The following is a 24118-nucleotide window of genomic DNA, read 5'->3' on the forward strand; positions in this document are numbered from 1 at the left end:
TCATTTCCTTGTACCCTTGCTAATGATGAAATAATCTTTGTCAATTTGATAGGTAAAAAGTATGAATATTGTGTTTTGGCTGGGTATTGGTTTTTCTTTTGTGACTTTTTGTGTGGTAGTTACACGAATTTGTTGGAGAAGGAAATGGCAACCCACTCCAGTATCCTTGCCTGGAAAATTTGGACACAGGAGCCTGGTGATCCTGTGTTGTAGTAAAGAGTCCATGGGGTCATAAGGAGTCCGGCACAACTGAGTGACTAACGCTTACTTCAGGGGAAAAAGCCGATATTTAAGCAATTGAATATACGATGAAAATAAGACATTGTTGTAATCATTTATGTGGATACCTCATTTGAATGAGAATTTCTCAAGTCCATGTTCATTTAGAAGTCAACCTGTTTAATAAAGATCTTCCTTTAGGCTGAAATTTACATACAGTGTAATTGTCTTTAAATTTTGATACAGTATTACAAGCAAAAATGGATCCTCTTTCCCTCAGGAAAGAAAAAGAGGCAAGTGACTGAGAAGTAGCAAAACCAGATGGAATTGGAGAAAAAGTCATTTTTTTGTTCACTGTTTGTTTACTCCTCTTTCCTAATTCCATTCTCAGATAGGGAAATGTCCTGTTTTTCCTTGCACTCAAACTTCTCAATCTTCCCTACTATCATTTATAATCCAAGACCATATAGTATCCTCCTTTGGAAAAGAGGCTAGTGTATGAATTTTTAGTAGTGAGTTGGTTGGACAGTGTTGTGCCTAGAAACTTGAGATTTAAGAGTTGGTTTGTTTTGATTGTGCCGAGGGCAGGATGTTAGGGAAGAAAGGGACAACTTCATAAACTTTGGGTACCCTGATCCTGTACAAGAGAGATTTGTTAGCAACAGAGCCAACCCTTCTAACCATATGTGGTTGACAATCTAAATTTAACAACAGTTGTAGGGATCTTTCACCCCATAATACAGTGTATCAGTTACATCAACCAAAACCTGTTACTGGTTAAATACTATCCCTTAGCTGCATTCTTTTTTTTTATTTTTTGGTGGCACCTCTTGTGGCTTCAGCAGAACATGAACTGTGAGCTTCCAGATGTTCAAGCTGGTTTTAGAAAAGGCAGAGGAACCAGAGATCAAATTGCTAACATCCACTGGATCATTCGAGAGTTCCAGAAAAACATCTATTTCTGTTTTATTGACTATGCAAAAGCCTTTGATGGTGTGGATCACAATAAACTGGAAAATTCTGAAAGACATGGGAATACCAGACCACCTGACCTGCCTCTTGAGAAACCTATATGCAGATCAGGAAGCAACAGTTAGAACTGGACATGGGACAAAAGACTGGTTCCAAATAGGAGAAGGAGTACATCAAGGCTGTGTATTGTTACCCTGATTATTTAACTCACATGCAGAGCTCATCATGAGAAACGCTGGGCTGGAGGAAGCACAAGCTGGAATCAGGATTGCTGGGAGAAATGTCAATAACCTCGGATATGCAGATGACACCACCCTCATGGCAGAAAGTGAAGAACTAAAGAGCCTCTTGATGAAAGTGAAAGAGAAGAGTGAAAAAGTTGGCTTAAAGTTCAACATTCAGAAAACTAAGTGCATGGTATCCAGTCCCATCACTTCATGGGAAATAGATGGGGAGACAGTGGAAACACTGGCTGACTATTTTTCTGGGCTCCAAAATCACTGCGGATGGTGATTGCAGCCATGAAATTAAAAGACGCTTACTTCTTGGAAGGAAAGTTATGACCAACCTAGACAGCATATTAAAAAGCAGAGATGTTACTTTGCCAACAAAGGTTCATCTAGTCAAGGCTATGGTTTTTCAGTAGTTATGTGTGGATGTGAGAGTTGGACTATGAAGAAAGCTGAGCGCCGAAGAATTGATGCTTTTGAACTGTGTTGGAGAAGACTCTTGAGAGTCCCTTGGACTTCAAGGAGATCCTACCAGTCCATCCTAAAGGAGATCAGTCCTGGGTGTTCATTGGAAGGACTGATACTGAAGTTGAACTCCAATCCTTTGGCCACCTGATGTGAAGAGCTGACTCATTTGAAAAAGACCCTGATGCTGGGAAAGATTGAGGGCAGGAGGAGAGGGGCACGACAGAAGATGAGATGATTGGATGGCATCACTGACTCAATGGACATGGGTTTGGGTAGACTCCAGCAGTTGGTAATGGACAGGGAAGCCTGGCGTGCTGAGGTTCATGGGGTCGCAAAGAGTCGGACACGACTGAGCGACTGAACTGAACTTTTCTTGTGGGATCTTAGCTCCTCTGACCAAGGATCCAACCTGACTCTCAGCAGTGAAAGTGCTGAGTCCTAACGGCATTCTTAACCTAAATCGATCTTGGAAATGTAGGTTTAGAGCCCAGAAAGTTAGTGATGGATGTGATGGATCCATCAAGAGTGATGGATGGGTGGATCAGCGCAATTTTATTTACGGTAGTAAAACATTTAGTATTATTTAAAACGTGTTGATGCTCCCTCTTAAATTGTTGCAGTATAAATCATTTTTTAAATTATTATTTCTCATGCACATTGGTCAGGACAAGGAGTATTAGAGATCTCATTAAGTGGTAACCGAAGAAAAGAGTTAAAAGATCTGGTTTTGATCCAACTGAATCCTGCCATTCATCAGTGGGGCGTTCCTCAAGCTTGAGTTTTCTCATCTGTAAAAGCGTGGCTCAAATTGAGAAATTATCTTCAGAGCTACAAGATGTTTTCCAGAATCTCATCCCATCAAACTCCTTTCTCATCTCTCAGGTCGGATGTCAAGTTAGTGTCTCTCTGACTGCCGTCTGTGCCGCTCACAATGACACCCCCTGGGGCCCCGCCTCCCGTGACCCTACCTCCGTCTCACCTCGGCCCCGCCTCCCTCCCGCCGCGGCCCCGCCTCCCGCCCGCCGCGGCCCCGCCTCCTCTCCGCCGCGGCTCCGCCTTCCTCCAGGGCGGCTATTTCCGGAACAGGGCCCTCCCCCTGTCCATGCGGAGCCGCCGCCGGCGCCGCCCCCTCCGCGCTCCCGCGTGCCGCAACCACCGCCGCCTTTCGCCACCGCGCGCCGCCGTCGCCCGGCGCTGCCGTCGCCGCCGCGCTCGCTGGCTGGCCCGGTGCGGGCGCCGGGCTCCCGCCGCAGGAGAGGACCACCAGGGCCGTCGCCACCACTTCGGCCCGGGCTCGGGCTCCGGCCCCGCCCCGGGCCCCGGCCCCGGCCCGAGCTCCCTGCCCTGTCGGGCGATGAAGTGTCACTACGAAGCGCTGGGGGTGCGGCGAGACGCCAGCGAGGAGGAGCTCAAGAAAGCCTATCGGAAGCTGGCCCTGAAATGGCACCCAGGTAATTACTCCGCAACCGCCGCGGCCCCTCTCAAAAGCCGCGGCCCTCTCGACCTTTCTCACCCCTCTCCGCAGGGTAACTCTAGGGACCTGGCTGTGCCCGGGCTTACCCGCCCGGTAACTCCCCTCGCCCTGGAAACCGTGCCGGCGTCCGGCCGGTTGGCCCCTGCCCAGCCCTGGCGATGAGGGTTCTCAGCCCATCGGCGGTCGCAGCCCTCCACCCCCAGGCTTCACTCGAGACCCGAGCACCTCGTTCTGTCCCAGTCGTCCCCAGGTCCCCGCGTGGCGACTTGATGGGGAAAGATGGCACACTAGAGACTTCTCGTGCTCCTCCCGCCCCTCCGTGGATGACCCCGAGCGGGGAGGAGTCCCGAGCTTTTAACCCAGTCCTGTCGCAGCCTTTTCCCTTGCTGGAGTCCTGCGGCTTTCCTGGGCTTTCACCGGGAAAGCTGCCCTTAACTTCAGCGGGAAATCCCAGCTACTTAAGTGTAATTAAGACAAAGGGGCTAGTCAGATGTCTTCTAAAGAGCTATGCTTTTTTTCTCTTTTGGTAGGTTGATTCTGTATTTCACTTCGGGTGTTCTGCAGATTGAAAACTTTAGTTGCGTGCCTTCCCTAGTGAAGTTATGTGTTTACATCTATAGAAGTATGCTTCTTTCGGATGTTTTACTTAGTTGTAGTCCAGACCTGTGTGACTGGTGAAGTAATCTGATCTTCTCGACTGGGTAACGAAGACAGTATTTGAAGCTCAACTTTTTGAGGTTTATAAGAGGCTTTCATATTAGCACTAGTCCATAAAAATGTTTATAGAGTGGTTAGAATGGTAAGACGAGACCTCAGTCTTGTTTGGAAAACATGCCTTACTGGAAAGGTAAATATAAATGAGCAAAACAGCATAACGCATATAATTGGTAGTGGGTTACTAGAACAATGACTTGGTTACTAGACCATGGGCAGTGGGTTACTAGAACATGTTACTAGAACAATGACTTCCCTGGTGGCTCAGACGGTTAAGCGTCTGCCTACAATATGGAAGACCTGGGTTCATTCCTTGGGTTGGGAAGATCTCCTGGAGAAGGAATGGCCACCCACTCCAGTATTCTTGCCTGGAAAATCCCCATGGACAGAGGAGCCTGCAGGGCTACAGTCCATGGGGTCTCAAAGAGTGGGACACGACTGAGCGACTTCACTTTCACGTACTAGAACAATTAATAACTGCCCCAGGAATTCAAGACCAGGAGTTTTCACCATGTACTGAAAGGCAGTGAGGCTTCCCCTTGGCAGAGGAACCTGGCCTTTGGCTCTAGAGGAAAGAGGGAGAAGAAAATATAATTGTGTGGGAAACGCAAAAGATGGTCCAAAGAAGAGTTAAATGGAAGGCAGCGTTTATTGGAAGTCTGAAAATAGGTATTGAGAGAAGGGCTGAAGGAAGGGCTTAGAACCCCAAATCAGAAGGTAATGGTTCTAGTTGATGGAACAGGAAATAAAGGTATGGGTTTGTTGCTTAAAGCTGTAAATGATGACCGTCAGAGGAATTAAAAAAATCTGATGTATACTGGAAGGGAAGAGGTAAATGAGCTAAATGTTCATCTGGAAGTCACGAGCTATATCTAAAATTAATAGGTCCAAAAACAGTATAGAAGAATGGTCTTAGAGTAATAGGGATTACTGTTAGAAATAGAGTTGGAAATTTGTTAATTGTCTGAGTGGGGAAGGGTGAGAAAGAGAATTAATACTTGTGACCAAATGCACATATAATTTTGATGACAATATTAAAACGTTTTTGAGTAGTAGTCTGAGATTAGGTTGTAAAGGTCTTTGAATGGCCAAGGATGGTGAAATGTGTTTTTCCAATAATGGATAGTTGTGGCCAGTTTTATTAAGATGTCCTGGGAAGGTACTATGAAGGCAGCTTAGTAGATTGAGGGGGGCCAGAGACCAAAGTCAGGTAGAGTCAACCGTGGGTACTTAAGGACCCAAACCAGTCTTGGAATCATTGGGAGGGGTAAGGGCTGCATTGAAGGGAAGTTGCAAAGGAAAAATGACCAGATTTGATTAGCTGGAAATCAGTGCAAGGATAGGATATATACTGTCCCTTAAGACACATGATTTTGATGTGCTTTACTTTGCTGGCTCATTAGTTTGTTAAGTCTGTCACTCAGCAAATGTTTAATTTCATCCTATGTGCAAGGTAATGCATTAGGTATTTCCAAGGTTGGCATTCTGGTTGTGCTTCAAAGACTAACATTTTCATTGTTTAAAAAAGGAATTACCTTTATTTCTTTTATTGAAGAATTGAGAATAACTGCCAATAGGGTCAATAGCACTGCCTACTAAGATCACTCCTTGAGAAAGTCTGATGACTGTTCCCTGTGCACCTTACTGCAGACAAGACAGGAGTGATCCCTGTCCTGCTGGCCCTGCTGTCTTCGAAGAGACACAGAGGAAAACAGTCACTTTCCAACCGCTGAGATAAGGGCAGTAGGAGGGTACATACAAGGTGCTTCTGAGCCCCTGTACCAATCTGGACTGAGTTTTTGTGAGGGTGGGATAGATGTTCATCCCTGAGTGACATCTAGGTTGAGACCTCAAGTGGGATCGCAGTGAATACAGGAGGTGGGAGTTAGGAGGGAGCACAGCAGAGCCTAGGAAGGGGAAGAAGTCAGCTTGCCCAGGTGAGCAAGGGCTGGGTCTTGAAGGTTGTGGTAGACTGGGTTAGGAAGATTGGGCTTTGGGAAGCCATCGAAAGGTTGCAGACAGGAGAAATGAAATGATAGGTTTGTGTTTTTCAAGTATTCCTTTGACCGTGTGGTGGAAGACTGGGTTGGAGAGGCTAGGCAGGAGGTAAGGAGACCAGCAGATCTCACTAAGGACACTGACATCACCAGGATGATGAAAGGACCTGGGAGCAGAGATGATTCACATGCTAAAATTCTCAGTGAATAGGGGGGGAGTGGTTGGGAGGCTAGTGAATGGGGAGAAGGAGGGGAAGGAGGAGAGGTAGCCAGGTTGTCTGAATCTCCATTTGAATGGATAGAATGCTGATTTGTACTGAGTGGTGAATTAAGGATCAGTGACCAGGAGAGGAGGTCAGCTTCATCACCAGACCTGCTGAGCCCCAGGGGCCTGTAGGGAAGTGTGTTCTCAGGGAGCTTGGCTTTAGTTAAGGCAGGGTGTAAAAGGCACAGTCCATGAAGTGTTCTATAAGCTACTGTAAAATCATTTGGGAGAAAGTAGAGGAGGGCACAAGTTTATCTAGAGAAAAACACAAAGAATAGTATGAGAGTGCCTTTTAAACTTCACTGGCTGGATTTGAAATACCTATGGCATTTGCCTAATGTTAATAATTAAGGTAGACTTCCCATTTTTTTCTATGATAGCTTTTTAACTTTTTACAGTCATCTTTTAGATCTCAGTTCAACCTCCTAGTCAACCAGCCACAGGCATATTTAAGTGAAATAAAAAGCCTTATGACAGATTGAAAAAGTTATTTAAAAAAGAAGATTCAGAAAGCGATAGATCTTGCTTTCAGATGGTACATTGATGGGTTTTCTCGTTTTAAAAGCTTTAGCTGTCACCAGGGAAGAAGGGAGTGGGAAGAAAAAGGACAACAGAGTACAGTACAGATTAAAAGGTGAAGAAGAACCACCCACCTCCCACCCCTAAACAGTCACCTTTTCTGTCTCATATCAGGAGATTTAGTTGGGGGCTTTTTCTGTCATTCTGCTTTAATGTGAACCATGCTTCTTTGTTTATCAGACCATCATTACTAATGATTTGATGAAGACTTAGAAATCATGAGCTGGACTGTACCCTTGTATGTAAATCAGGATTGTGTTTAGCTGCAAATGATAGGAAGCCGGCAGTCGTGTTCGAAAAGCTGTTTTTTTTTTTTTTTTTCCCCGCATGTAGTAGAAAGTCAGGCCCTTCTTGGTAGTTCTGGCTGCTTGGTGAAGCCATCGAAGACCTGCTCCATCATCCTGACCATTAGACTTGAGTCTTTGTGTCAAGTGTAAGCAGTTAAGAAGTTCACTGCTTTCATGTGGAGGTGCAGAGAGAGGCAGGTGAGCCCCAGGGTAGCAGGTCTCCCATGAGGTCGTTGGACTCTGCTCAACAGCTGTCAGATGGGGCCTCACTCAGCATCTGAGATGGCAGTAGGGGTCCCAGGTGGCAGCGTGAGGGAGGAAAGGATAAAGCAGGAACAGGGTGTGTGCTGGTTGTCTTTCAAGGAAGAGTCTAAAAAGCTGCCATAGAACACTTTCATGGATTTTATTGACTAGAGCTTAGTCATGTGGTCAATCCAGACTTCAGGGGAGACTAGAAATGGCATCTTTATTTGGGAGATCGGGTGCCCCCATAAAATCAGCATTCATTTATTCCCGGAAGAGGGGATGAACCTGCATTCTCTGCCTCAGTTGTCATAATCTGCCGGCAGGAAGTATACCTAGGCTTTGGGCAGGACGCAAAGGGTGAGTTAGAGCGTAAGGTGAGTGCCACCCAGGCCCGTCCCTTTCATCAGGAAGAACAGTGCTTCTCCTGGGAAGCTTCACTTAGTATTGATTGTTCTGTGTTTGTATCTGATGGGCTGAAAGTGGGTCACCTGATAATCTCCACTTCAGAAAAGTTTGAGGAGGTAAGGTTTTTGAGTGTGTACATTACCACTGTGATCAACATCATAGTTTTGTTAGGAATAAGAGGAGAATGGATACTGAGCAGGCAACTAGTAGTATTTGTCACAGAGTAGTAATAAAAATTTCAAATAATTAAAACAGGATACTGGGTGTCCTGTGTTTAGAACCGGATGGCAACACGGCCACAGCAAGATGAAAGTTGATAGTACTCATTGCAAATAATGGAAAACCTAGCCACAGTGGTTTAAGTAAGTTAAGAACTTATTTTTCTCACCACAAGAAGGCTTGGAGGTACATGCTTGCTGGCATTGTTTGAGTGGCTGAGTAATGTCACTGTGAATCTCTTGCCTTTTCTTCATGGTCTCAAGATGGCTGCTGAAGCTCCAGCACTCACGTCCATGTATAAGACAAAGAGGAGGGAAAGAAAATACAGTGCTTTCACCAATGCTTTCACCTCACTGGTCAGAACTGTGTCACATGGCCCTGTCTAGCAGCAAGGGAGGCTGGATAAGCCAAAATGCTTGCTTAATTTTTGGCTCATCCAGCCTCCACAGTAAAGCCTGAAAGAGAAAAAAGAGGGAGAAGTTTTGGATCAGCTAATTAGTATCTGCCACAGAGTGGATTGAGCACTCTATTTAGAGTTTAAAAAACTGTTTTACAGTTATCAGTTGGTTTGTCAGTAATTAACATGAAAAATACTTAAAACTTTGTCAGCTATAAATTCAGCATGACATAATGTGATATTGTTGCTAAAAACTAATATAATTAGCTATAGTGATTAAAAGTCGAATGTTAAGGAGTTAATGAATAGCTCCTTATCATTACTGTCTGACTGCATTTGAAGTCCAGGACACAGTAAAGCCATTCACACACACACTTGGGCCTCCCAGGTAGTGCAGTGGTAAAGAACCTGCCTGCCAACGCAAGAGACACAGGTTTGACCCCTGGGTCGGGAACATCCCCTGGAGAAGTAAATGGCAACCCACTCCAGTATTCTTGCCTAGAAAATTCCATGGACAGCGGAACCTGGTGGGCTACAGTCCATGGGGTTGCAAAAAGTCAGACACGACTTAGTGACTAAACAACAACAGTTACTTCCTCATGGTTAAATTCAGGTTAAACATTTCTAGCAGGAGCGTTACAGAGATAATGCTGAATGACTGAGCATGCACGCACAAAGTAGAGTATATTATGGTGCACATAAGAAGTAGGAGATTTAGTCCAGAGAAGAGATAGGCTAGAAGATGACCCATGGGCTGCTCTAGGGAAGGGAAATTAGACCTGTGATGGAGTTTTTCATTTCTTTTTTTTTTAATTTTTTGTTAATTTCAAAGGAGCATGGTTCTAAACGCTTTTTGTGTTCAGGCACCTAAACAAAAAGAACTAAGGCAGACTGCTGCACTTGAGAAAGTGTTGTCAGTGTCAGTGGTTGAGCAGAAGGCTGCTTGAAGGACGTGGGACTGTGTGGTGGTATCTGAAAAGAGGAGGTCGGGTACACTTGAGAGCCTTGCTTTAAGACTATTTCTGTCGTTTTTTTAAGAAGCATATATTGCGTTGTAGCCTAAAGAATCTTGATGTACTCCATAGTAGACTCAAGATACTGATATTTTGCTTTTTGAGTATGTTAGTTATCTATTGCTGTGTAACACATTACCAAAGACTTAAACAGCAAATATATTCAGGATGTGGACTCACACCGTTTTCTGGGGATCAGAATCAGAACGGTGTAGCTGGCTGGTTCGACTCAAGGTTTCTCAGAAGGTTGAATCATCACTGGGAAAACTCACATTCAAGCTCGCCCCCAGGGCCATGGCACGTCTCAGTTCCTGTTGGCCGTGGGCCAGAGGCCTCCATTCTTTACCTCCTGGGCTTTTCAGAGGCCACCAGAGTGTCCTCACGCTATGGCAGCTGGCCAGGCCCAGAGACCCAAGAGAGGGCGAGCACCCAAGATGGAGACTGCAGTCTTTCGTAATCCAGTATTGAAAGTAACGTCCTGTGCTGTCATCGCTTCTGCCTCCGGGTTTCAGTCACAGGACCGACCCTGTTGAAGGGGCAGAGGATCCCACAGGGTGTGAACCCCAGGAAGGGGGGTCCTGGGGGCCATCTTGGGATCTGGCTGCCACCCTGAGGCAAAGATGCTTTCTGAATTCCGTGGTTAAGGAGGCAGGCTAAGAGAAAGGTAATTAGTGTCTATGTTATACGCTTTATGGGACTTATTTTGGTGTATGTTGATAAGAAAGAAAGCCTTAAAAATGGTGATAAAGACACACTAAATATAACCTAGCACCAAACAGTCACAGTCTTTCTATATCTGATGGATGTGTTTTGCTCCTTCTAAAAATAAAATGTGTACCACCCAGGGTTTTTCTCTTTGTGGATATCCAGACTGAGTGCTAAGTGACACACAGAGATTGAGAGAAAAGCATGAAATTTCTACTCGAGTTGACACTTACACCGATCCTGATGATCAACTGTCAGCCACTTTCTCTGCTTTTCCCCAGTTGTTTTTCTTCGTTTTGTGCACATCCATTTATGGCATTCCTGATGGAAGCGGCCCTTTTTAGAATCTGTCCTCTACTTTTCTGATGAGTGAATTTCTGTCCTTTATTTTAACAGATAAAAATCTGGATAATGCCGCAGAAGCAGCTGAACAATTTAAACTGATCCAAGCGGCATATGATGTGTTGAGTGACCCTCAGGAGAGAGCATGGTGAGTATCGTGCTGGTTGGGAAGAATGGTCAGCAGAGGGCTTTTTAGAAATGTAATACATCACACTGTTTGGGGTGTGTTCTGAAGCCCAGTCATCTATTCATTATGTAAAATGCAGTGATGGGTAGGAAGGAACCTGAGAGAAGATTACTTCACCTCTGATCTCATAGATGAAATTTGACAGTAGTAGAAATAGTTTTAATTTTCATACTTATGAAGCTCCTTCTCATTTAATAAGGTCTCTTTGATGTCTGACAAATTAAATGATGTCAGTATGCTTGCCTGGAGAATCCCAGGGACGGGGAGCCTGATGGGCTGCCGTCTTTGGGGTCGCACGGAGTCAGACACGACTGATGTGACTTAGCAGCAAGCAGCAGAAAAGGAAGAATGTTGACTTATCCTTAAAAAACAACAAAATTCTGTAAAGCAATTATTCTTCAATTAAAAAATAAATTAAAAACACAGATACAGTGTTTTGGTCAAGAATTGTAATATTTTTTTCCAAGAACTTCTTTATATGCAGGAGTTAAGCATCTACATCCATGACAGACTCTTTAATGATGACCTGATCACTTAATGCCATTTCCAGACATAAATTTCTACTTTTGAAATCCTTTTGAAGGTTTCCAGATTTTCAGTGAACTTTTTGCTGTGAAGCAATAGGTTTAATACTCTTGACGTAACCATGCAAGATGCTGCTGGTACAGAGAGCAGATGGGTGTTCAGTTCACCTGTGCAAGTCTCTCTTATTAAGAGAGAAAGGCTATAAAGAAAATTCTTATTAAATTACCTTTTCTATAAAAATTAGAGAATACTGAATTTTTCTCCTCCTGAGGAATTTGAAAATGTGGCCTTAGAAATGCTTTTGCTTTCCTTTGGAAGCTTTGAGATTCTTTCCTGCCTTCCATTTGCTCTAACTCTTCTCTAGATCTTAGGTGGTATTCCCCAATTCTCCCGTGAACTGGAAGCAGTTCAGCACAGTGGCAAGGAGTGTGGTTCTCCTGATGCTGGACTCATGGTTTTGAATTCTAGCTCTGCTGTTTATTGGCTTTGTGATTGTGGGCAACTTTATTTAATATTGCTGAGCTTCAATTTCTTGTATCAAACAAGGATAATAGTTGACTTTATGGAGTGAGGGTCAGTTGTATGTGTGTGAAGCTCTTAGATGGTTTACATAAACACTAGGAGAGTGTTACTCATGTCCATGTTGGTAAATTCCCAGATCCCAAAAGTGTATTTAGTCTGTGGACCAGATGATGTCTACTGCTGTCTGACTTAGGCTTTTTTCTGGTGAAAGTGCTCCTACCTTTCTGGGAGAGAAGAAATTCCCTGGCTTATTAAACTCCCCTCTTCATGTTGGCTAGTTTCATATATGGCTAGTATCATATAATGACTATAATGGACTTGCAGTCGAAGTTTTAATCAGCAATTCTGTGGAAGATTCTTGCAGAACCATGGATTATAGCCCACCAGGCTTCTCTGTCTGTGGGATTATTCCAAGAAGAATACTGGAGTGGGTTGCCATTTCCTTCTCCAGAGGATCTTTCCAGCCAAGGGGTTGAGCATAGGGATTGAACCTAGGGATTGTCTCCTGTATTGACATGCAGATTTTTTACCTCTGAACCACCTGGGAAGCTATTAAGTCTTTAACTGTTGATATTTTTCTTCAAGGTTTTGGTTGTGGGTTGGCCACGTTAAAGTGTAAAGAAGTTATATTTTGACTGTTTCAGAGTAAGGGAGCTTTTGAATTCTTACTTATTCAGCCTTCACTGTTGTTGCTAATTTTTTTTTTTTTTGCTTAGGTATGATAATCATAGAGAGGCTCTGCTTAAAGGTGGGCTTGATGGAGAATATCAAGATGACAGCTTAGATTTGCTTCACTATTTCACTGTTACCTGCTACTCTGGTTATGGTGATGATGAAAAGGTAAGAAGTGAACTCACTGATAATTTATCAAGCATTTAAGTAAGACTCTTGAATGCAAATTCTTAAAATTATTTGAAAATAGAAAGTGATAGACTACTCATTTGAAAACTGAGAAACATTGCCTTCATATTTAACCTGTCAGAATGTAAAGACCTTCAGTTGAAACCTAAATGTATTTGCAGTGACAGAGCTTGGGACTGTAAATTTTTTTAACAGTTAAAATTTTTTTTTTAATTAAAAATACTGGGAAAAAAATAACTAAATAAAATTTAAAAAAAATTTTCATGTTACATTTAAAAATCTTATTCTATGAGTAGACTACAAAAGTGTTAAGAATTTGTGTTTCTGTTACTGTTTTTTAGGGCTTTTATGCGGTATACCGTAATGTTTTTGAAATGATTGCAAAGGAAGAACTAGAATCTGCTTTAGAAGAGGACGTGGAAGATTTCCCAACTTTTGGAGACTCCCAGAGTGACTATGATACGGTAAAAGGAACTCACTACCATTTTGTAATTAGCATTTATCTGTGTGTCTTTTCCCCATTTCTTTATTTTTTTTTTTTAAAAAAGAGATTGTAGTTCTCCGTCTTGTACTGTGAATCTCTTATCTTTTGTTTTTCTTGATCCCCTCCCCTCTTGACTTTTTCCTCTTGATCATGGTCCCGTTCGTTAATTTCCTCATCAAATTAATTCTGAAGAGTTCCTGTGTAAAACCTTCAAAGGACTGTCTTCTCTATTGATTAATACTAATGTTTTATATATATTTATATGCATAAAGAAAAGAGGTTAGGTGTTCTGCAGCATCAGTATTTACGGCCTTCCTGGAAAAAAAATCCAAATGAAAACGAGTGTTCTGCTTGTTTCCTTTGTCCCCAGGTGGTCCACCCTTTCTATGCTTACTGGCAGAGCTTCTGCACTCAGAAGAACTTTGCTTGGAAAGAAGAATATGACACACGGCAGGCTTCAAACCGCTGGGAGAAGCGAGCCATGGAAAAAGAAAACAAAAAGATCCGGGACAAAGCGAGGAAAGAGAAGAATGAGCTTGTCCGTCAGCTGGTCGCTTTCATCCGTAAAAGGGATAGAAGAGTGCAGGCTCATCGAAAACTCGTGGAAGAACAAAATGCAGAGAAAGCCAGGAAAGCTGAGGCGATGAGGCGGCAGCAGAAGCTAAAACAGGCCAAGTATGTGGGCTGGGCTGGAGCCTGTCTAGACGTAGGTGCCGGTCCCCAGAAACGCCATGGGTACCTGACCTGCTGCTTTCAAGGGGGTTTGATCCTCACCCTGGCTTCAGCCTTTCTTTTTATGTCCTGGCACTGGGATGATGTCTTTTCATCAGCTATGAAAAAGTTTTTCTTTTAAGTTGGGTGTTTTCCTTTCAGAGGCCCATTTACACTTGAGATCCTTTACAGACTCTTATAACATTTAATAATAACTAATATTAATTGAATTCTCATTCTGTACAAGGCCACATCCTAAGTGCTTTTCTTGCAGCAGTGCTGTGATGAAAGTTCTGGTTTTTATCCTCTTTCTTTGGAGGAAATGAGACAGGCCTAAGATCACATAGCTAATAAATTGCGGAGGCGGGAATTGGAGCCTGCAGTCAGTCCAGGGCTCTGCTTTTAAGCCCCGCGCAGTACTCTACTCTGTTGGTATACTCTTGGAGACTTAGTGCCTTAAAGTTCTGTTGTTTTGAGTCACTATAAAAGCATTGTGTCCAGAGCTTTATAGCATTCTTTAAAAAACTATCTACTTGAAAGTTTTACCCACCTCATCTTTGGGAAAGTACCACTTACATTACACTTAGGATTTAAAACCACCTGAAGACTTTTAGTAAGTTGCTGAGAGTTAGATGTTTCAAAACCTGTTATCTAGCAGAGCTATTAAAATCAACCACCCAACCGCTAACAGATTGAAGTGACTTGGCCCGTTTCAGCCAAGCACAGGTTTTGAGTCTGTAGGCATGGACAGTTGGGGAGGATGGGTTTTAAGTCCCAGAAGTAAGTGAAACCAATGCAGAGACCGTGCCGTGTGTATCCAGGCTGGCAGAGCAGTACAGAGAGCAGACCTGGATGGCGGTAGCTGACTTGGAAAAGGAGCTCAGGGAGATGGAAGCGCAGTATGAAAAGCAGTTTGGAGATGGATCCGGTGAAGATGAAGTGGAAGACCAGGAGCTCAGAGATGGACAGGATGGTAACTTCCTCCATTCATTAAACACTATAGGGAATGTTTTTATTTTGCACTCAGGATGCTCACTGCTGCTGCTGCTAAGTCGCTTCAGTCATGTCCGACTCTGCGACCCCATAGACGGCAGCCCACCAGGCTCCGCTGTCCCTGGGATTCTCCAGGCAAGATCACTGGAGTGGGTTGCCATTTCCTTCTCCAATACAGGAAAGTGAAAAGTGAAAGTGAAGTCACTCAGCCGTGTCCAACTCTTAGTGACCCCATGGACTGCAGCCTACCAGGCTCCTCCGTCGATGGGATTTTCCAGGCAAGAGTACTGGAGTGGGGTGCCATTGCCTTCTCCGCAGGATGCTCACAAGCACCTGCAAAGAGTTCAGGGACACAGCGAGGAACGGGCAGGCGGGCGGGCGGACACCTAGAGAACACCTGGTTCCAGCCAAGTGTTGCCAGTGTCATGTTTGTTTTGAGAAAGAGGCTGGAAATTGGATTGTAATGTGCCATCTCCCAGTTCTTAAATATGGCAGATAATTGAAAAACAATTTGACATGGCCAAGTGAAGGTAGTCTATGGAAGTACACAGTATCATTGCGATAATTTCATTCACAATTTTCTGACCATGTTTTAAACTATTTGTCTGCATAAATATAATGAGAAGTGGGCATATTATCAGGTACAACTGATTATTTTCTAAAAATGCAATTAAATAGTAGGTCAAATTTTAATAGTAACTCTTTCCGGAAAAGCTGGTGTTGTGCAGAAGCCTGTCTGGTATATATAAGTTGTCTCATTTCTGACCTGTAGAGGGGCTCCTTTTTTGTGCTGAAATGTGTGTTTTCTCTGCCTCTGTTATTAGAGCACAGGCATGTGACTACCATAAAAGGAGAGGATTGGGCATTGTTGAGAATAGTGATCAATATACCTGACTTTCCCCACTGTCTCTGGCTATTCCATGATAAAAAATTAAGTGATCTAATAGTTTAATTAATTTTACCTTATTTACAAGTGTGGCTTTTCATTGAGTAATAGCTCAAATGGTAAAATGGCACTTCTTTTTACTCCAAATGATTAGGAAATGGAACGTTTTCTTAATGAATTAGAAGTAGTATGTGTGAAAGTGCTTTGAGAGCTATAAAGCGCCTTATAAATGTAAGGTGACATGATTATGTAGAGTTTTACAATCTGTAAGGTGCTTTCACACACAAGATCTTGCTTTGTCCTCCCACTGTACCCCTTGAATGTAGGTTTCGATCATGTAATTACCTCTGTTTTACTGATGAAGAAACTAGGACTCTGAGAAGCTCTGGTATGTGTCTGAGAACATATGAAAACATTCTTAGTGCAGATTATGTCTTCAAATTCAATATTCTTTATTCACTATTTGAATAAGCTATTTGAAGGCATGCACATAATTAGAAAGTATGTTATACTAAACATTGGTGCTATTTTGATTATTTCAGAATGTCCTTCAGAATCATACTACCATTACTTATTATAAAAAAAGCAAAATGTAGACTATAGGAGAGATATCTTGGGATCTTGATCCTGTAATAAATCTGAAACAGCAATCAGTTTACTTGTTTATTTCTTCTAAAGATAGAATGTGAGATTGTGCACACTTTCAGCAGAGCTTAGGTTTTGTAAAGGATCAGTACTGATAGTAATTATTGCATTGTAATAAAGCTTCAAGCTTATAAAATCTATGAAGACAGTGTCGGAGTTTACATATAATATGCTGTTTTGTGAACCATCTTTCTCATAAGGAATATCATAAGCTATTTAAGCTTACTTAAGTGTTTAAAAGTAGATTACAGTTATAGGTACTATACTGTATTTCCATTTGTATGGGCTTCCTTGGTGGCTCAGATGGTAAAGAATCTGCCTGCAATGCAGAAGATCCAGGTTTGATCCCTGGGTCAGGAAGATCCCCTGCAGAAGGGAATAGCTACCCACTCCAGTATTCTTGCCTGGAGAATTTCATGGACAGAAGAACCTGGTGGGTACAGTCCATGGGATCATAAAGAGTAGGACATGACTGAGCAACTAACTTTTTCACTTTTACATTTGTATCAGACACGACTGAGCAACTGAACTGAACTTGTTGAAAAAACTGCTTTGTGGTAGAAATATGAAAGTGACATTTGATTTTCTGAGCTTAGCAGACATCTAGGACTCTTGAGAATTTTTTGAATCATCTTCTGAGTAGACTTATAAAAAGGACTTGAAAGATAAAGTGATTTATTTGAAAGGCTTCCCCTGTAATTCAGTGCTGCTTTTAAAAGGCCAACTCAAATCCTGGTAACAATTGTTTTTTTCTTGGTGAAGAAGTAACAAATTTTAGTTTCTAATTTGTGTGCAATTTTAGGTCCTTACCAAAGAGATATAACTTGCTAACATGTTTTAGATTTATGTTCTAATCAAACAGGATTCTCACTGTAGGCTTCCTTCTGGTAGGTAAAGACAGCGACGAGGCCGAGGACGCAGAACTTTATGATGGCCTTTACTGCCCCGCATGTGACAAGTCTTTCAAGACTGAAAAGGCGTAAGTTTACTATCTCTGCACTCACCTCTTCTTTTGAGGTGAGGTATAACACTTTCAAAGTCCTTAAAGAAGATGCTCAGAGCAGTTGTTCGTGCGCCCTCACCTTTTATCTTGGAGGAATATCTTCCCAGTGGAGAAGGGAGAACCATCTGTAACAGCAGTTAAGCCTGGTGTACTGATTCTCATTCATTCCATGTTCCTCTTTAAACGTGTATGCTGTCTCCAGAAAGAAACGTTGCTTGTTTTGGTGAAGAAGGCAAAGTCACAGAGGCAAGGGGGCGCAGAGCTGAGGCTGGTCCCCTCTCTCCACTAGTGTGCACACTCATGTCCAGCCATCACACTGCCTTGCAGACCGTGGCCCCCAACCCAAGACCTTCAGATCTGTCCTGCCTGTAGTGTATTTGCTGAAGTGGCAAGACTTTGTCATAGGGGAACAGTGATGAAGGGAGAAGTATTAAGAAGGATACTGTCCTAACACAGGGGGCGAGGGGGCAAATATGGGCGAAAACGAAAGGAGAACTAGCAAGGGAAAAGAAGCAGAACGTGTGCAGTAGAGAAAGCAGAGGTCTACAATGGAAATGGGGCTGTGGGAATCCCAAGTGGTACCACCGTGTAACCCCAAGTGGTACCACCGTGTAACCCCAGGGAAAAGTGATAGTGTCATGAGGAGCGGGGTGAGGCAGACAAGTTAGAACCAAACAAGGAAACAAAAGCAACAAGGAAGGAGGTTTGAAAATTTATTTTTTATCTGGAAACTGAATGTCAAACTGGCAAGTTGCATGAATGGAATATAGAGCGCGCAGTTCACCTTTTGCTCACATTTCACCCCGTTCGCATGTCCTTATTCTCTTTCCACACATAGACAAGATTTTTACTGGAATAATCTGAGAGCAAGTTACGTGTGTAACGCTTCTTTACCTCTAAATACTTCAGTATGTATTCCTTAAGAATAGGGATGTTCTCTCACATAATCACAGCTGTCAGCTTCAGGAAATTTAGAACACTGATGCAGTACTTTCATTTCATTTACTACGCATATTTCACTTTTGTTAGTTGATTCTTTGTTAACGTCCTATGTAGCATTTTCCTAGCTTCAATATAGGATCTAGTGTAGGATCAGGTATTATTGCATTTATTTATTTGGTCTCATTTAATCTGGACCAGTTCCCTTGTCTGTGCCATTGATGGTTTGGAAGAGCACTGACCTTTCAAATGTCTTCTTAAGCAGAGCCGTTTCTCACTTGGGGTTTGTCCGTTGCCTCATGATTAGATTCAGGTTGCACAGTCCTAGCTAGAGTTCTGTGCACACCTGTGTTGCTCTCAGAGTTTCTGTCTAGAAGCACAGATGGCTGCGCACCTCATGGCTGGTGATGATTTTGATCATCCAGTCAGGGTGTTGCCTTATTTTTCCACTGTATAGTTAGTATTTTTCCCCTTGCAATGTTTTCCCTTATATCATGTTTAATATGTGGGGAGACACTTTAAATCCCTACAAATAATCTTTACCTTGATCAAAATTTCCTTCCTAGATTTAACATTTATTGATGATTTCATCTTGTACCAGTCTTCACTAGAATTGTCTCAAAATGAGGCTTTTCCGGTGCCAGCGCTCCTGCATCAGAAGTCGTCATTTGACCTTCTGCTGTACATGAGAGCATTGATCTGCATGTCTGTCGTCAGAATGAGTTTAGGAATTTTGTTTCAGTATGTTAAATTCATCATCGCCCTTTTTATGCTCAGAATTTCCCAGGTGTGTTCAGTGACATTTCCGTCAACCTGACTCCTGTGTCCTTTGACGTGTCTGAGTCATATTTTTGAACTCTTACTTTCCGGCATAGAATGTTCCAGTTTCTCCTGAAAACTTCGTTTTAAGGAGAATTTTAGTGGGAACGAAAAGTAGGCAACCCCCACTAGAAAATCCAGATCTGAACAGGATGAGATCTAGTCCTTTAGTGTTGTCAGTTTTATTTTGTTAAGTGTTATTTAGTTGCCCATGGGAACACTTAGATAGACATCGCTTATATAGATTCACACAGAACGGTAGAGATGCATCTGAACTTATATTTAGGGTAGTGGGAGTGAGAAGAGAGACCGTTCTAGAAAAAAAGCAAAAGGACATAAACTACTCCTATACTTCAAGGCCTCACATCACCATTTCTGAGATCCAAGGGGTCTCCCTTTAAATGTTAGAATCTTGCTTTGTGATTTTCCACTTAGCCATACTTAAGTGATTAAGAGAAAACAGTGATGAAGGTTTGAATTCTTAGAATGGGAAAGGAAAAATATAGAGCATTTGACAAAAAAAAAAAAGGAAGAAACTATGTAGATAAGAGGACAAAGGGAAGGTGGTGGGGGGGGGAATGCTGGAATACAGGAAAAAAGAGCAGTCATGGGCTTCCAGTGTACTTAAATGCCTAAAAAATCCCCAAAGGGTTCTGTGTCTCCTTATAGTATCACTGATGATTCGCTAATGGGAAAAAAGTAGATTTCAGCTTGGTTGTATTCATCCAGCAACACAGTTGGGCATCTGTGAATTAATCCCATTGCAGTCACTCATTTCAACTTGTCCTTTCAGTATGAGGAATCATGAGAAATCAAAGAAGCATCGGGAAATGGTTGCCTTGTTAAAACAACAGTTGGAGGAGGAGGATGCAAATTTTTCAGGACCTCAAACTGATGAAAACAGTCTGAATGCCAATTCTGAGGAAGAGATGGAGGATGCGCCAAAACAAAAGTACTTCTAAAAATGTCACTAGACCTACTTAGCCCATTTAGAGATTGCATTTAAAAGCTGTTTTATTGCACGGAAATTATTCTGTTATGCTAATATTGTCTGCATTTTGGAAGAAACTAGAAGGTTAAGAGAACTTTTAAGTATTGAAATGGATAAAGATATGATGTCAGACATAATTTTTACAGACTGTGTTATAACTGTATTAATAGCAGTTTTATAACTGGCTAATTGATACGCTTTACTATCAGTTGAACCACTATTATATTTTTCTAAAATGATAATGTGGGTATTTTTCTTTTAATGCTTTATGATACTCAATATTTTTTAATATGTTATTCTTTGTATCGCTAGTATTTTGGTATTTTTTCTTTTTACTTAGTCAAATATTTGACATTTTGATCTATATTTGTTCTTAGGCTTTCTAAAAAACAGAAGAAAAAGAAACAGAAACCAGCACAGGTACATTGAAAAAGTTTTATTAACATTCAATATCAAATGTTAAGTTGGAGTGCTCTTGTTTATTCAGTGTAAACTGTATTAAGGAGAGGAACTTTCACACTCTAATTTCATATTGATTGTAAAACACATTAAAAGGAGCTGAAAGTATTTTGGTTTCTCAGTGCTTTGCCTCATTATATGGGCTTCCCTGGTAGCTCAGCTGGTAAAGAATCCGCCTGCAACACAGGGCCTTATATATGTGGTCAGTTTACCTAAGTACTGTTGTCTGTGTGTTTATAAAATTTGCATGTGGAATTCTCATAGTATGGATGAACTGAGGGATCACATTAAAAACATCTAGACACACGTGATGGTAAGATTTTTAAATCAAGGTAGCCGTTCACCTCATAAATATATGAAAATGTAAGGGTTGATCATTTGTATATCCAAGTTTATTGTGCCAACAATGTAAATGAAAATTTGGAAAGGGAAAATTTGCTTTCCTACTTCTGGGCATGTATCTAGAGAAAACTCTAATTTGAAGAGATCTATACACCCCAGTGTTTATAGAAGCACTGTTTATAGTAGCCAAGACATGGAAGCAAGTGTCCTTCAATAGATGAATGGATAAATAGGGTGTGGTGCATATACACAGCTATTTAGAAAGAATGAAATAATGCCATTTGCACAATGTGAATGTACGTAAAGATTAAGTGAAGTAAGTCAGACAAAGATAAAAATCATAAATTATCACCTGCCTGTGGAATGGAAAAAAATGATACAAATGAACTAAACAAAAATAGACTCACAGACATAGAAACCAAGCTTATAGTTACCAATGGGATTAGCGGTAGGGGGAGGCAATATTAGGTGTTTGGGAATAACATATATACTCTACTGTATATAAAATAGTTAAATAACAAGGACCTATTGTATAGCACAGGAAACTGTATTCAATATCTTGTAATAACATAATGGAAAATAATTGGAAAAATATATATGTAACCGAATCACTTTACTGAAAACCTGAAACCAATACAACATTGGGAATTAACTATAATTTTTTAAAAGTGGTTCAAAAAGGAGTATTTGCTTAGAAACTTGTAGTGATTGTGATTCTTAAAAAAAGTGTTTATATTACTCAATAAGTCATTTAAATATTTTACCTTGGGGATTCATATTGAATTTCTATCTTAAGAATCATTTTTAGCTAAAAGTATGTTGTAACACAACATATTGTGTTACACATACATGTTGTTAATATGTGTAGCACAATTTTGTGGGTTTTTTGAACCTATGAAAACAAAATGAACTTGTCCATTTTACTAAGGATATTTGGTGATTCTACAGGGAATGGAATTGATTTCTGTGCTGTTTTAATGTGATCTAATTATGTTAGCTTATATTTAGTATTAAATGTTAACTGTAGTTTTTTAAAAAAATTGGAAGTGTTTTTATGAAAACTTAGGTAATGCACTAATAATTTTTCATAAAACTTTAGATTTGGCTTGTTTATCCAAATGGTTTATGTTCGCTAATTTTTAACTGTTTCCTGGGCTTCCCTGGTAGCTCAGCTGGTAAAGAATCTACCTGCAATGCAGGAAACCCCGGTTCAATTCCTTGTCGGGAAGATCCCCTGGAGAAGAGTCAGGCTACCCACTCTAGTATTCTTAGGCTTCCCTGGTAACTCAGTCGGTAAAAAATCCACCTGCAGTGTTGGAGACCTGGATTCGATCCCTGGGTTGGGAGGATCCCCTCCCTGGAGGAGTGCATGGCAACCCACTCCATTATTCTTGCCTAGAGAATTCCCATGGACAGAGGAGCCTGGCAGACTACAGTCCATTACGGGTAGCCAAGAGTCAGACACGACTGAGCTGCTAAGCGCGGCACAGCTGTTTTATATTTCAGAAGTTATCATGACACATGAATTAATCACTATTAAAACTGTGACTTGGAACTTTTTGCCTCAGTTATAAAACCACACAGCAAATTGTATATTCCTTTTATAAAATGACTCATGTCATTTTCTACCCAAAGACTCTCTAGTCATTAGTTTAGAGCACTTTTTTCTTGGGTGCCAGAACCACTGGAAAAGACAGAATAGAGGGGAATTTATACCCAGTAGGTCCTAAGAGTGCAGCAGTAAGCACATATATTTGTATTCTCTTACCAAGGAAGATACTTACCACCCCATTTTTTTCCTCCAAAGGTATATGTATTCCTTGATGATACCTATGGTTTCTGATTATATCAGGGAGAAAGCCCCAATTCAGATCTAGTTTTCTGTAGCACTTTTCCCTGAATTTTTTCTAAGCTCTTTTTGAAGGGAAAGGTGGTGTGGAGACACATACAGGTAGATAAAGGAACAGAAAGCAGCAGATATTGAGAATCATGAAACTTCAGGTTGGGAGTTTTCTGTATTGTCAAAAAAATTTGCATAAGCCAACAAGGATTGTAAAAGAAAACCCCAGAAAGTTGAAATTGAGTGTAAACAAATAAAACCCTCTTGCTGACAACAAGGAAGAATTAATGTAAGAAACTTTGAATGCAGCCCTCTGAACACCATCCATGGGACACACCCTGAAGACAGAATTAACTGCAAAAGAAAAAAATCTTAAACTTTACTTAGGAGATATATTAGTGATATTGGTGTGGTATTTTTGAAACTATTTTATGTATATTATAGGAGAAAGCAAATAAATAAATATACTAATGTTGTCGGGAAACAGATTCTGTGGTAGGAGAAGGGAAATACAGGTATAGATTGAGGGAAGGAGAGAACACTAATGAAGTACTGGAATTGGACGTATGATATTAAAAAAATTAACAAGACACAAATGCTCAGTATACACTGAGGGCCCCGAAGCAGTGACACCCTGTAGCAGTTAGCATATATAGTACACACATCTTAGTTTCTACACCCCCTTCCCCAATAAAAGGAGTCAGGATTTGGTCCTTGGGAAAAGGACTGATTCTAGGGCTGAGACAGAGAAAGTACAAGGTGAGCCTGGATTATCAATGCTGGAAATAAAGGGAGTATTCAAAAATTGATGGAAATAAGTCAGAAATACCCAGAAGTCAGCTCACGGGCTTCCCAAATATGGGAAATGTTGAGGAGTCAAAAAGAATAATGGTGATAGATTTCACATATTGGTTTTATTAAAAATCACGAGTCTATATTGAGCCTTAAAAAAGAGAGTTTGAGAAAGGAGGCAGATGGGAAGGCATCACTCCAAGAATATGAATTAATAATACAAATGCAAATGGCAGGACTATTCTGGACCCACCAGTATAATAAATGGTTCACATAAGAATCAACAATAGATGCCAGATCCTTGGGGTAAATAGTTATTAGGAAAGAAGATACTGATATACTCTGTTTATTCCTTTTTAAAAAAGGAAAAAGGTGCTTTACAGTAGAAAAATCCAACAGTAACCATCTTAACCAAATGATGAGACTTTAATCACTGAAAAATGGAAAGTGACATTTTGCTTCCTGCTAAAATGTACTGAGGGCACAGCATTATGTCTGTAACATTCCTGCTAGAAATGTTTAATCTGAATTTAATCATGAGGAAGTAACTGTTGTTGAGTCGCTAAGTTTTGTCTGACTCTTCTGCG

General features: G+C 41.4%; 1 protein-coding gene across 4 annotated transcripts in view; it reads left to right on the forward strand.

The window, feature by feature from the left end:
- The first annotated feature begins 2954 nt into the window (after window positions 1-2954).
- The window catches only part of DNAJC21 (DnaJ heat shock protein family (Hsp40) member C21), a 33222-nt gene continuing 12058 nt past the window's right edge, over window positions 2955-24118 (forward strand). For 3 of the 4 annotated variants that reach the window (XR_010659025.1, XR_010659026.1, XM_065905583.1), the window contains exons 1-9: window positions 2987-3340; window positions 10587-10680; window positions 12483-12606; window positions 12969-13091; window positions 13482-13786; window positions 14644-14795; window positions 17238-17325; window positions 19901-20059; window positions 20476-20518. Coding sequence is in view for 2 of the 4 variants with exons in the window: in XM_065905583.1 (XP_065761655.1) it covers window positions 2992-3340; window positions 10587-10680; window positions 12483-12606; window positions 12969-13091; window positions 13482-13786; window positions 14644-14795; window positions 17238-17325; window positions 19901-20059; window positions 20476-20518 (1437 nt within the window). In the remaining 2 variants the exon portion in view is untranslated. Of the gene's footprint in view, window positions 3341-10586; window positions 10681-12482; window positions 12607-12968; window positions 13092-13481; window positions 13787-14643; window positions 14796-17237; window positions 17326-19900; window positions 20060-20475; window positions 20519-24118 lie in introns of all 4 variants that reach the window. The other variant, XM_065905582.1, reaches the window with a different exon arrangement.

Source organism: Muntiacus reevesi, chromosome 14, assembly GCF_963930625.1.
Source record: "Muntiacus reevesi chromosome 14, mMunRee1.1, whole genome shotgun sequence".
Lineage (NCBI taxonomy): Eukaryota > Metazoa > Chordata > Mammalia > Artiodactyla > Cervidae > Muntiacus > Muntiacus reevesi.